This window comes from Chelonia mydas, chromosome 6 (genome assembly GCF_015237465.2).
Source record: "Chelonia mydas isolate rCheMyd1 chromosome 6, rCheMyd1.pri.v2, whole genome shotgun sequence".
In the NCBI taxonomy this organism is placed as follows: Eukaryota; Metazoa; Chordata; order Testudines; family Cheloniidae; genus Chelonia; species Chelonia mydas.
In genome coordinates, this window is record NC_051246.2 from 40,327,670 (window position 1) to 40,340,601 (window position 12,932).

General features: G+C 36.3%; 1 protein-coding gene across 19 annotated transcripts in view; it reads right to left on the bottom strand.

Moving 5' to 3' along the window:
- Positions 1-12,932, bottom strand: part of PPFIBP2 (PPFIA binding protein 2) — a 206,704-nt gene that overhangs the window by 22,368 nt on the left and 171,404 nt on the right. For 15 of the 19 annotated variants that reach the window (XM_043548620.1, XM_043548638.1, XM_043548622.1 and 12 more), the window contains 7 exons: positions 11,405-11,480; positions 6,935-7,041; positions 6,648-6,712; positions 6,360-6,428; positions 6,035-6,095; positions 3,550-3,591; positions 923-1,076 (listed from right to left, as the gene is read on the bottom strand). In XM_043548620.1, the coding sequence (XP_043404555.1) occupies positions 923-1,076; positions 3,550-3,591; positions 6,035-6,095; positions 6,360-6,428; positions 6,648-6,712; positions 6,935-7,041; positions 11,405-11,480 (574 nt within the window). The remainder of the gene's footprint in view (positions 1-922; positions 1,077-3,549; positions 3,592-6,034; positions 6,096-6,359; positions 6,429-6,647; positions 6,713-6,934; positions 7,042-11,404; positions 11,481-12,932) is intronic. The other 4 variants (XM_043548624.1, XM_043548634.1, XM_043548631.1 and 1 more) reach the window with 1 other exon arrangement.

The following is a 12,932-nucleotide window of genomic DNA, read 5'->3' on the forward strand; positions in this document are numbered from 1 at the left end:
TAGTCTCTAAGGTGCCACAAGTACTCCTTTTCTTTTTTCATGTTATGTATGTAATTTTAGGCCTTAATAAACAAAATACATGCTTAAGACAGGCAGCAGTTTGAAAAGAAGCTAAACGTCTTCCTCCAAGTTCTAAAGCTGATGGATCTCTTCTCCCCCAAGTAAATGCATCTTTCTCTCATTAGTATCAATGAGTTATATGCAATATATACTGATAACAAAATAGACCACCAGGACTTTCTCCTGAAGCAAGTGTTTACAATCATGCTAGTTAGACTGTAAACAAAGAATAAAATACAGATTTTTTTTTTAAGTCAGATGGCTAATATTTTGGGGCAAAGTAATTCTTTAAAATAACTTTCTTAACCAACTGCTTTATAAGTTGTCTTTACTTTGGCCTGGCTAGCTGTTTTGCTTAGCAGAAGAGGTGAGAGAGCTCTGGAGTTCCCAGGAAGGTTTTGCACTGAACAATTATTACTTCTTATTCACAGAGTCACATGTGTGCAAGGGGTTTGATTAAAGTCCTGATTTTAAACAGCACAGGTTTGTTACCCACTATAATACCTCCCCCCGCCAATTTCTAATCTTTTTCGTTGCTTAACAAAATGATTTAGCTAACATCCAAGAAGTACGTGACATGTGATGCCAGCACAGTTTTATCATTCAACAAAACAGAAATCAGTACACTGACCTTAGAGATATCCTTTACATTGCAATCAGGTAAGTTAATGCATCATTTTGATTTTAAGTACCCTCTTAAAAAGGAACAGAAATTTCTTTCCTGACTCCTCTGACTGAAACAGCCCACTATTCTAGCTTAAAGGAATATAAAACATTTGCTATATCAGCTGGATCACACAAAGGAGTTTGTTATATTTATACACAATTATTCAAACACTTGCAGGGAAGTATGAATACATACTCAGGCTCAGTACACTGTTGTCCTCATTGTCATTCATTCCAAATACATTTAGGGAAGTGGGAGTATTGTATGTTCCATGATCTCCATTATGTGTGGGTCGAAGAAGCTTCCCTGGCAAGGTCTGATATTTGTTACTCTTCACATACGGTTTATTCTGTATTTTTTCAAAAAATACAAATTATTTGTATAATATTTGTAAAAACGGCACTGTATTCATTCAAGGGACAGGCAACGCTATGTGGAGGTTGCAAATATTTTTTAAAACCATGGTTTTCTCCTAAGGGTGATTTAATTTAAACACAACAACAACATGTTTTTCTAGCTAAAGGGAAGTTTGTGATTGTGTATAAAGGATATAACACCCCCCACCCACCCTCCAAAGCTACGGTAACACAGTGGGGACCTATGTACTATGTTAAAGTGTAAAGTATTGTTAAATACATTGTATTTATTTTGCCATTAGAATTTCTTTCTTTGCCCTTCTTTTCCTCCTTTCCCACTCCATAGTTTCACTGCATACTCTCTGGTCCATATTTCACCTTGTTTTTCCAGTGTTATTTCACCCCCTCTTCTTCTCTGTATGCTCCCTCCCACCTGCACCCTTACTCCCACACAGAGTTGCACCTTAGTGAAATGTGAACTCAGAAGCATTTGAGTTTCAATCAAACTTAGGCCAAATGTAATCACCGATCTCTAGTAGCAAGGTATGAATACAGATGCAAAACAAAGAGAATATTAAATAGAAGACACATTTTTATGAAAACCAAAGTTAGGCTAAAAAAATTTACTAAATAACTACATATAGTTAAGATAATTTTCATAGATTTAAGGTACTTTACACTAACTTATTTTTTTTAATTAATAATAGTTTTAACATAACTTTTAGAGGGAAAAGCATGGACTAACTTGTATTTTAGAGTCATTTCTGTTTAGAGTGGTTACATGAACTCCACTAACTATTCCATACAGTTTTTGCCTGTCTCATACTAGAGCAGGTCCCAATCTACACTCACACCCAGCCACAGTGCTTAGCACTGTGCATAATGTCATTGAAGTCAATGGTACTACTCATAGTGGTAGGGCCTATGCCTGGTAGTAAGTGTTCACAGCATGAGGCCCTCAAAACATCAACATTCAATATATTGTACTGAAAGTGAGCAGTACAAAGCGACCATTTACCTTTCTGTTGCATAGACTAAGCTAAGTATAGGAAAACACTGAATTTTGTTACAGTAAACCTTTGTAAGGTCACCTAATCTGGTGGGCCAAGTTCTCTAAATAGGCATGATGGATGCATTAAAAAAACTGCATATGTGCCTGCAAAAGCCTGTATTTGTGCATACAAATCTCATTGTTAAGAGTTTAGTGAGACTATTCTTAAGCTGAAGTTGTGGGTTTCACAGGTGGACTTGCTGTTCCCAGCTTTGAAAAGTTGTCCAGGTAAAAGTGTTATTTCTCAGTAGAATGTTGATATCACTATTTGTACAGGGTTTCTTCTGAATGAAAGGATGAGAGGCCATCACTGAGGACTCGGTGCACATTCCAGAAGTGGGAGAAATTTAGAAATACCAAGTCCTCACTGGAGAAGTGCTGAGCACCCTTTGACTTTTACTGAAGACAATGGGAGCTGTGGGTGTTCTTTGGATCAGGGCCTTATTGCTAAATGTTTATTTTTGCATTATCTGAGAGTACATGAAAGGAAAGGAATGCATGAGGATAAAGAATACAAAACAGATTTAGCTCACAGAAATATATCATGTACCCTCATATACTAGCCCTACCTTTACTAAGCACGCTGCAGGAGAAATACAATAGAAATTATGGCTACTAAAATATACATGGGAAATATACAATTGTACCCCAAAAGTAATGTGTAATTACTTTACACAGTTATTATGTTTCATATGTAATAACTTTATGTAACTTTGTACATAAGTATTATTTTCATGTTTTGCTGCTAAGTTTTTTTTTTTTTAAATCCATCCCTATCCCTCAAACTAGTGAGAATATAAACTCCTGCTGTGTCGTATTTTCTACACAGAGGGTCTTATTCAGCTCACATTGAAATCAATGCAATTTTTACCATAGATTTGTCTATTTTCATAGATTAAGACCAGAATAGAACATTAGATGATGACAATCTGACCTCCACTATAATAGAGGGCAAATAACCTCATCAACAATTTCTGGATCAAAATGAAAACTCCTGTTCAAGCTGGCTATACCAGTTCTTTTAGACAGAAATCCAGTTTTGACTTAAAGACAGCAGGTGATGGAGAATCCATCACATGTCTAGGTAAATTGTTCCAATCATAAATTACCCTCGGTATTCTAAAACTGCACTGTAATTCTTTTCTGAATTTGTCTAGCTTCAGCTTTCAACCACTAGATCTCGTTATGCCTTTTCTGATTGATTGAAGAGTGATTAAAGAACTGATTTTATTTTCTTTATTAGACTATAGAGTTTTTCCTCCCGAGTCCTACCTCCACCTTTTAAAAAATGTCGGTACTTTAACAATACAAAAACAATTTAAGAGACACTGAATGAGAAGTGAAAAAGTAGCCACTCCATCAATGCATAGTCACAGAAGGCAAATGTTAAATGAGTTAAGATACAGTCAATATACCTCTTGTTCTAAAACAGGTTCTACTGGTTTCCCGTCTACATGCTACGGAGTTGCAGGGAGGGTAATTTCAAAGTTTGATGGAAAAAAGTAACAGACAAATGTTAGTATAAACATACATACAACACAAAACAACAGTTTTAGTCTGATTTCTAGATAGTGATTCTATTTGAAGATATTAAGAGGTGTATTCTCTCCTCATTCAATAATATATAGCTCATCTGTCTTTCCCCAGCCACTTTTACCAAAATGACTTCCATTTAGATTCTGTTGAGATCAATGGGATTTTTTGCTTTCAACTTCCACAGGGGCAGGATTCAACCTAAAGATTAAGAATTACTTTATCCAACACTTATTTATTGCTTCCTGTGGTGTTAGATATGTCAGCTGTTTAACAGACCACTACAATATAGTATTACATAATGATCTAGGATAGGAAATGAAGAATATCTTATCTAATTGAAGCTGAATGAATAATTAGGTAGGAATGTAATTACGCAAACAGTACTTTGGCCGGGTCAACAAGGCTAACTTCTACTTTAAAAAAGAAATGTTTTGGGATCTTTAATTGTTGCAAGTAAAAAGGACCTAAGTCTTAGATCCCATGTAAAATATTATACCTTCAGCAATACAGTACCCCTAGTTTTGGTCTATTACAGCCTCAATGACAGAGTACCGACTATTAAGGCCTTGACTCAGCGAAGCAACTAAGCATGTACTTAATTATAAACACACAAATAATCCCATCCATATTCAGCATAGCACTTAAACATATAGGTCCCACTGATTTCCTCTGAACTAGTCATGTGCTTAAATTTAAGCATATGCTTCCGTGCTTTGTTGATCTGAGACCTAAACTCACTAATGCTATTTTCTGTGTCATCTTGTTGGTTTCTCCTCCAAATACCGACCAAGCCTACAGTGCTTAGCTTGTCAGATCTGAGTAGCTCAGGGCCCAAATTAGAATACCTGCACACCTACCTTTGCATATGCATCCTGTATAGCCTTTTAAAATTAACAACATATACAGGAGCACATCAAGGAGAAAATAGACCTTTAAATTCTACAAGGAACTAAAAATGTTAGTCCTTGATTCATTTACCATATGTATTACTACAATCAAATGAATACAAAGTAAGTTTTAAACGTATTTTGTTAGGTTACAGTTATATTAACAAATCAAAAGATCACAGGAAAGGTTTTAGGAAAATCTAGAAGAAATTTTGGAATTAGCCATACTTTTACTGGACATGGTTACATTAATTCCATTTAAAAATGATGTATCAATGTGCACGGATAAGTAATATTACACAAACCTAGTAACTGTGTCATACAAAAAAAGCAACAAAACTCTGACAAAATTAAAGTGGCAGCGGGAGAAAACCTAAATTTAGCGAGTAAAAATATGATCCATTTGATCGTGTTGAAATAAGACTTAATCAAAGTGAAAAATAAGCCAACCTGAAATGTATTTAGCCTTGACATTAACAACACTGCTCCGACCGTTTAAATAATATAACACCACCACCAGCTTCAATAATGCCATTTATACCAGAAGTCTGGCTTGGTAAGTAACAAATACATTTTACAAGCGAACAATCAAACCACAATCCTGGGCAGAAATAATATCATAGTCTCAATATTTAGCAATTTAATTTATTTTTAAATTGTGATCTAATTAATAAGTTAAAAGGTCTGTTACCATTAAAGTCCTTGCAACTCATAGGACTTAAAGTTATTTTAAAATACATAAAACAAAGTGTATGTTAATTGTGTTCATGGTTAAATCCATTTTAGCCTGAGCAAAAGCATTACAATTTGCTGATAAGGTGAAATTACACAGTGAATAAATACTGTATAATGTCATAAAACAGAATAGGCTAATGGTTGTCAATCAGGACCTGCTAAAAGCTTCCTACTGTACATTTAACAGGAAATAAGAGTCAATATGCTCACGGTTTCAGATGCTGAATCTGAAGAATATGCTACAAAAATAGAGTGTTTTTATGAATTCAGTGTAATGGTGAGGCCCGAAAAGATCTGACTCTGAATAAAAACATCTACTTTAAAAAAAAAAAAGTAAAAAAGTATATTGTTTATTTGTATGGTAGCCCAGTGCACAATTCTTGTGATCATGTGTCCTGAAACTTAAAGGCATATTGAGATGTGCAATTCAAAAGGATATTAATTCCCATTACCATTTATACACTGGAGATACTTCATGTCAATGCATTTTCCCTTTATTCCTTGTTTAGCTGAAAAGCTGAATATTAGGATGTGTTTGTGTGGACAAAGCAAATACTTGGTTCATTCTAAGCTCAGACATGGGGGTGGGAGAGAGAGGGTTTGAACTACAGTATCATAAGCCTTTTTTACATACAGTATTGGTGTTGGTTATATTTAGCATATGCAAACAGACAGAAAATTGACATTAATTTCTTAAGATTTCATATTAAATGCTAAAAGTTGTAAATACTTATGAACCAACCTTTTCCAGGGATTCACTCTGCAAGTCCTCTAGACTACTTGACATTTTTTTCTGTGGAACCCTTAGAAAGTATAAAATGATGATATTGGAAAATTAAAACAACAACAATTAATACAAAATCATGTCTGAGGAATCATATACATTATCAAGATGGTACAGAAATGGTGGGATAACACTCTGGGAATAATCTGCAATTGATAGAAATCTTTAAAACCACCAAAACTGCAAAAACTGGCAAAGTCACCTGTAGATTACTGATGAACTAAGTGTTCTGTAGATTTCAGTTAATCTTGGTGATAAGTATCTCAAGTAATATTGTTCTTACCTACTTCTGTTTTCCAAGGATTCCTCATGTGGAGAAATAAGGTTATTTGAAGGAACTGGAATGCTTCCACTGTTAATCAGAATAATATAGCTTGTTGTAAGTGTTATGTGCTATGTACACCTCTTAATCAATGACGTTGCTAAGTCAGCACTATACGCGTACACAACAACAAGCAGTGTGTCCTCATCTGACCGCGTATTGTTAGCTTTATACGAACAGGCAAGAATAAATGTAAATATCTGAATATGTTATTTAGACCTAGGACAATTTACAAAACTAGTGTGTTACCTGATTTCTAGAGTTTTTTGTGGCAGTAAAGACTCCATAGTTAGTGACAATTCTCCTGGAGGTACCTGTGTAAAATATGAGTCCAAGTTTGTGATTCTAGTCCATGTGTGTTTGAATCTCCAAACTAACCCACCAAACAACACATATGTACAAATACATTAATCTAGAGCCAAATTCTGGCCTGAGTAATTCTCTTGGAACCATAGTGAGATCTATCATGTAGACCATCTCTGATATGGCGGAGTTAAAAGAAGAATTTACTCCTTAACAATATATTTGTTAAATACCTCGGGTTTAAGTAATTCTGCTTGGTGCTTATTCATGAGATTCCACTTCTTCAAACTTGCCTCAAGTTCCTCTTCACTGCTACCAGACAGAATTTTCTCTGAAGAGCCTGGAAGAGTGAAAGGATAGAAATGCTTAAATAGACTAACTGGCTAAATGAACATTTGTTGGGTTCCTATATATTCCTTCTGCTTAAAAAGCAACTATCTTATACAGTATTTTTAAGTGAGACTTTAAAGTGGAGCACTATATCTATATGTACATAAAATAAACTGAATATTATTTTGTTTTTGTCACTGTACATGCTACATTTCTCTTACTAAAAGGCATATGTGTTAGAATAAGCATTCTCTATCACAATCCAGTTTCTCATACTTCATTCAAAAGTGAAGTTATAAGATGGCACTTATTTAAATACAGAAATGTACCCTGAAATTCTGGTACTCACAATCCAGTGTCATTTTATCCTGACACAGAAGATCAGTAATGATGATCAGTAATTATTCACATGTCAACAGAACACATCTCATTAAATTCTCTATTTTCCAGCTCATCAATCTACAGAGTACTTTTTTTTTTTTTTTTAACCACAGCAGTTGCCGGATCTCCGAGTCCCCTGGGGAGAGTCCCTCCACCCTAATCTGAAGATGCTGCACAGAACTAACAAATATTTCCAGCATTCATTTGACATTAGTGAACGAGCACTTAAGCTAATTCAGAATGAAATAAATCCATGTCACATGTCAAAGCAGGCTTTAACTCTGACACATAAGTCTGCAGGGTAGATGTATGCAACTGGAAGGTAAATCTGAAACAGAGGCTGAAGTGGAAGAAGAGACACTTTTCTTTCTGAGTTATGTTCTCTTCGAGGCCTTTGAGTAGAGTAAGGTTTCCTTTGAGATTTATCCTGTTATAACAGCTAATTTCAATAACTGCTGCAGAAATATAGAAAGTATCAAATTACAGCCAAGTCTTGACTTGGAACTTGTTCAAAGAGTGTCTGAACAGATCTTGTGCATGTGTGCGCCTTTACAAAGACCGACAAATGGAATAATATTGACACAGAACATGCAGTACTTTAAAATTTCCCACCATGAAAGCTGTTCTCTCAGGGTAATTCTAGGAAAGAAGTGAAGTACTCAAAAGGCATTGTTATTGTTGATAACAATATAATCTCAGACATACAATCAATAATTTACAGCAAGACGTAGTACTTTTTTAGGTTTCTCTGCCATAAGCATGCGAGTCTGAGGATAATATTAAGTGATGTGAATTGAACACAGCTGATATGAACTGTAAAACAGTTGCTTTTTCATTTCACTATCTTTTACTAGCTGATCTATACAGCCTGTGATCACTAACAGATACAAAAGAAACCTGTCTTCAAAAGTGCTGTTCAAAGAAAAGGATTTATATTTATTAGTGGACATGAGGCAGACTTGGAGGATAAAATAGAAGTTACACAGCTATGTGTAACTTTGTAATGTTTTTTCTTTTGCCTTAACATGAGCTACTTTGTATTTTGCAAGAAGATCTGTCTCTGAATATGCTTTGAAGCTCTTCCCCATATAAACAGCCCAGATTTTTCTAGGAAAAAACCCAACCCAACCCTAAAAACCAACACAAACCCCTAGGACAGCTCCAGTCTTAGGATCTTCCTCTGAAATATCTTTTCAGTTCTTTGGTGGTACTTCTTCAGATAATAAAGTTTTCTCTGGAGCAAACAACCAAATGCAGTACATTATAATGTACCAGACTTCTCTGAAAATAAACAGGAGCTATGAAAACTTGTGTTCACTTGAGACACAATTCTGAATTCTGGAAAAAACAAGGATATCTGGTCAATTTATTTTTCACATTATTCTATACTTAATTATTTTAAAAACTTTCTCCAAATGTTTTGTATTTAATTATAGAAAATTGAATCACTGCAAAAGGACTCATAAGAGTTTCATTATGTCTCTGGAAAGCGTTATAATTATGTCAAACAAAATACTGCCTAACAACAGCAGACCCTATTCAGCTAATGAAAATGCGTGATGGGTCAGAAAACATGAAAATTGCTTTCAGCTTTTCTTTTGTCTTTCAAGTCTGCTGAAAAAGAAGACTACTCTGGCTGCTATGTTGACCTGCTCTTCAGATCTCACAATGTTGTGTTAATAAGTAGTAAAGGAATAATACTGTAGGCAAACTCATTTGCGACCATATTACGGATCATATGAGACCTTCCAAATGCAACCTAACACCATAGATGCTGGAACTAGGGGTGCTGCCACATCCCCTTGCTTGAAATGGTTTCCATTATATAGAGGGTTTACAGTTTGGTACAATGGCTGTCAGCACCCCCACTATAAAAACTGTTCCAGGACCCCTGCCTAATGCAGGGAAAACGTAAAGCTTGGTGTTCAGTAAAATTTCTAATGGTGGTAACGGTACCAACTTAGGGTCTGACCCACAGCTCACGGAAGTCAACTGAAGATTCCCATTAATTTCAATGGGCTTTGGATTAGGTCCTTAAAATGTGCATTTTTTTTAAAAGAAAAATTGCTTTGCTTACGCTTGGTGTTACCTTCATGGCTCTGCTATTCTAAATGCAGACAGGATGGATGATATTTCCTATCAGATGGGCTAATATTTTATGGTGGATAAATCTGTTTACTAAAATGTCAATTATCCCTCATTTACCTGACTGAGGTGGTTGGATCATAATCCCCTATGGAAAACTATTGCCAGCTACATTAAGCCTTGCTGCTGCCACAAGAATAGACTATTTCCCAGTTTATTTGGACTAGTGTGCATTATTACCTTGTTAGGTTCAGAAGACAGCCAGCAAACCTGCTGTTGTTGACTGAGCCCTTGTGATGTGAAGTTGAAGGTTATTTGGTGTTGCCACAAAGTGTGGCTTCCTATGGGCACGTCCTCAACTGTTGTAAATTATGATAGCTTCATTGATGTCAGTGGAGCTATGATAATAGAGGTAATCTAAAAGTGAGACTACCCTAAAACACCTATTCCATTCCCAACATAAGTGATGCAATGGACAAGGATGATCCCCAACCACCTCCTAATTAATTAAGTAGTGTTTTGCAATAGATTGATAAGGCTGTAGTTTTTTCTCATATCAGCATTTGCCCAAGTAGTCAGCTGTGAATATTTGGTTTGGAAAAATTTACTATACTCATTTAACAAATCATCATATGCAAAGAAAAAAAAAAGGTTCTCTTAACACCGTTCAGTTGCATCTGAGAATGAAGTTCTTTGTAATGAACCTACTATAAAAACACTTCTTACATCAAGGAAAACAATGGCCCGTTCAGAAACATTGCTCCCATAATTCTAGCTTGCTCTTTGACAGCTGATCATTTTTGCTGCACTTGGAATTAAGCTGATATGAAAGAAATCTGAATAGTATTAACTATAGTCTGACTTATCATCATCATCCCATTAAGGTCTCCTGGAGCCATTTTGCACTGCTGAAATTTGTGTCTTCTTATTATTATTAATGAAAGAAGAATATAATTAAAAGAATTAAAGCATCTAGTCATGCACACTCCAAACCTACGTTAACACAAGCACTTATTGCTTTTGCACCCTCTTCTTCTCACTTCTGTTATAACCACTGGTGGTCTTGCCTTTAGACCACGGGTCGGCAACCTTTCAGAAGTGGTGTGCCGAGTCTTCATTTAGTCATTCTAATTTAAGGTTTCGCGTGCCAGTAATACATTTTAACGTTTTTAGGTCTCTTTCTATAAGTCTATAATATATAACTAAACTATTGTATGTATGTAAAGTAAATAAGGTTTTTAAATGTTTTAGAAGCTTCATTTAAAATTAAATTAAAATGCAGAACCCCCCGGACCGGTGGCCAGGACCCAGGCAGTGTGACTGCCACTGAAAACCAGCCTGCGTGCTGCCTTTGGCACGCATGCCACAGATTGCCTACCTCTGCTTTGGATGCTGAGCTTTACCCGGGCAGAGTTTTTGTACCCTGTAAGAAACGGGGTCCTAATTCTTACTGGGATTCCTGAGCGCTAGTCTAAAAACAAACAATGAATCTGATTGACTGAGAAGCGCTCTCGTGTTAAGGAATCCTAATGACACCATTTAGAGCAACACAGAATTTCAGAATTACATTCCAACCTGCTATTAAATGACGTAAAACAAACTTTTAGGTTACAACTTTCAAAACTAACTAAGGGAATCAGCCACACATGTCTGTATGAATGGGAGTGGTGTGGCTAAATCTCCTAATCAGTTTTGACCCTAGTTTTATGATGTGTAGTATAGCATGTTAACCAAAATTAAATGCCTAGAATGTTACAGATGAAAATTATAATTTGCCTTAAACAGATTCTTTTTTTATGCCTTATCATGTGGCCTTCTTTTTATGCCTTATTAAGGATTATTCATTACAGAATGTACAGTATTCAGGAAGACCACACATCAAACATTATCCACAACACTTATTTTACCATGAGCTGCTATCATTATCTCCTTCACCCTTCTGTACTGGCTTAGCAACACTGTTAACTCCTCTATTCGACGGTCCTGCAAAAAAACATTAAAGGGAATTCATATTCAAAGTGCCAAATTTAATACCATTACATTTGTACCTACAGTAAATTATACATATTATTAATAGCTATACATTCACTGTGGTGCCTGGGGATTTGTGCCTATTCTTAATAGGAATCATGTCCAGAATCTCATGTGCCTTGTATAGAACATTTATGCCTCAACTTTTAGCTGGCATTGTACATACAATTTGCTGAAATGTATAAATTAGTATATTTTAAAAACCCAGATTAATTTGATACCAATGACAAATCAGTTATTTACAGAGGCATAGCGATAAAGACATTTGGTTTGATTTTCGTGAGCCATGGAACTGAATCCTCCGCTGTTCTGGAGCAGCACTTGACTTACCTTTTTCACCAGCTCATCTCCCCACAGCCCTAAGGTCATAACTTAGAGCAGCCCTACAGCTGTGTTAAGTTACATTGGCTTGATTGATGGGGATCACTGAAGTGCAGTGTGACCTGGCCACATCCCCTTCCTACATTCAACATGCTCCCACACGGTGGGCCAGGAGGAAATGGTATAGAGTCAGATATGACAGCTATATTCTGCCTGAGGATTTCCCCTTACTGAGAATCCCCAGTTTGCCCACTTAAGGCCGGATTTTCAAAAATGGCTCAGCCCGCAACAGGTCTCCCTTAAAATCTTTTGAAAATCTGGCCAGTTCACTAAGACGTCTGAATGGGAGCACTAAGCTTAACTGGACAATCTGGCTTCAACTGTGGGTGCCAAGTTCTTTTGAAAAATCTATCCTTCGTTATTAGTCCCACTTGCGCTGCTATAATAGCACAAAGCCAATTTAGTGGGGCTGAATATCTGGCCCAACATCCCCTTTTCTTCCTCCTGAAGTTGCAGCCATTAGAGTTGAAGAGCAGAGGAGAGGAAAAAACAGCACAGCGGAATGAAGAGCTGACCAGTTTGCCTATCCCTTTGAGTATCAGATGTATTTGGGGCTTGGACAGTGAATGATGAAAGACACCACTGACTGATTTGCTCTAATAATGTTCCCTCCCTCCCCAAAGAATTTAATCTGACAAACAGTGTAAAGATTCTCAGCTGTTTAGGTATGTAGACTATGCAGTTTCTATCTAAGCTGCCCCTCCCTTGCTCCCCCCACAGAGAACTTAGGATAAAAGTAATGACTTTCCACCATGAAATGCATAGGCCTCTATCATAAGAGTTAAAGGAAAATCTCCACAAACACTAGTAGTAGGGCTTAATTTCCCTTCGTAGACCAGTTACAAGAGAGCGAGGCAACCAAGGGGGTCTGATTCAATGCAGCAGAGAACAAAAATGTACATGCCACCAACTAGTACATTGCTCAACGTGAGACCAAGGTTTATTGACAAGAAAAACAGTCTCTATGTAAGGATGGACTTCATTGCTCTCTGCTGGAATTTGCACAGGGTCTCATAACAGTCC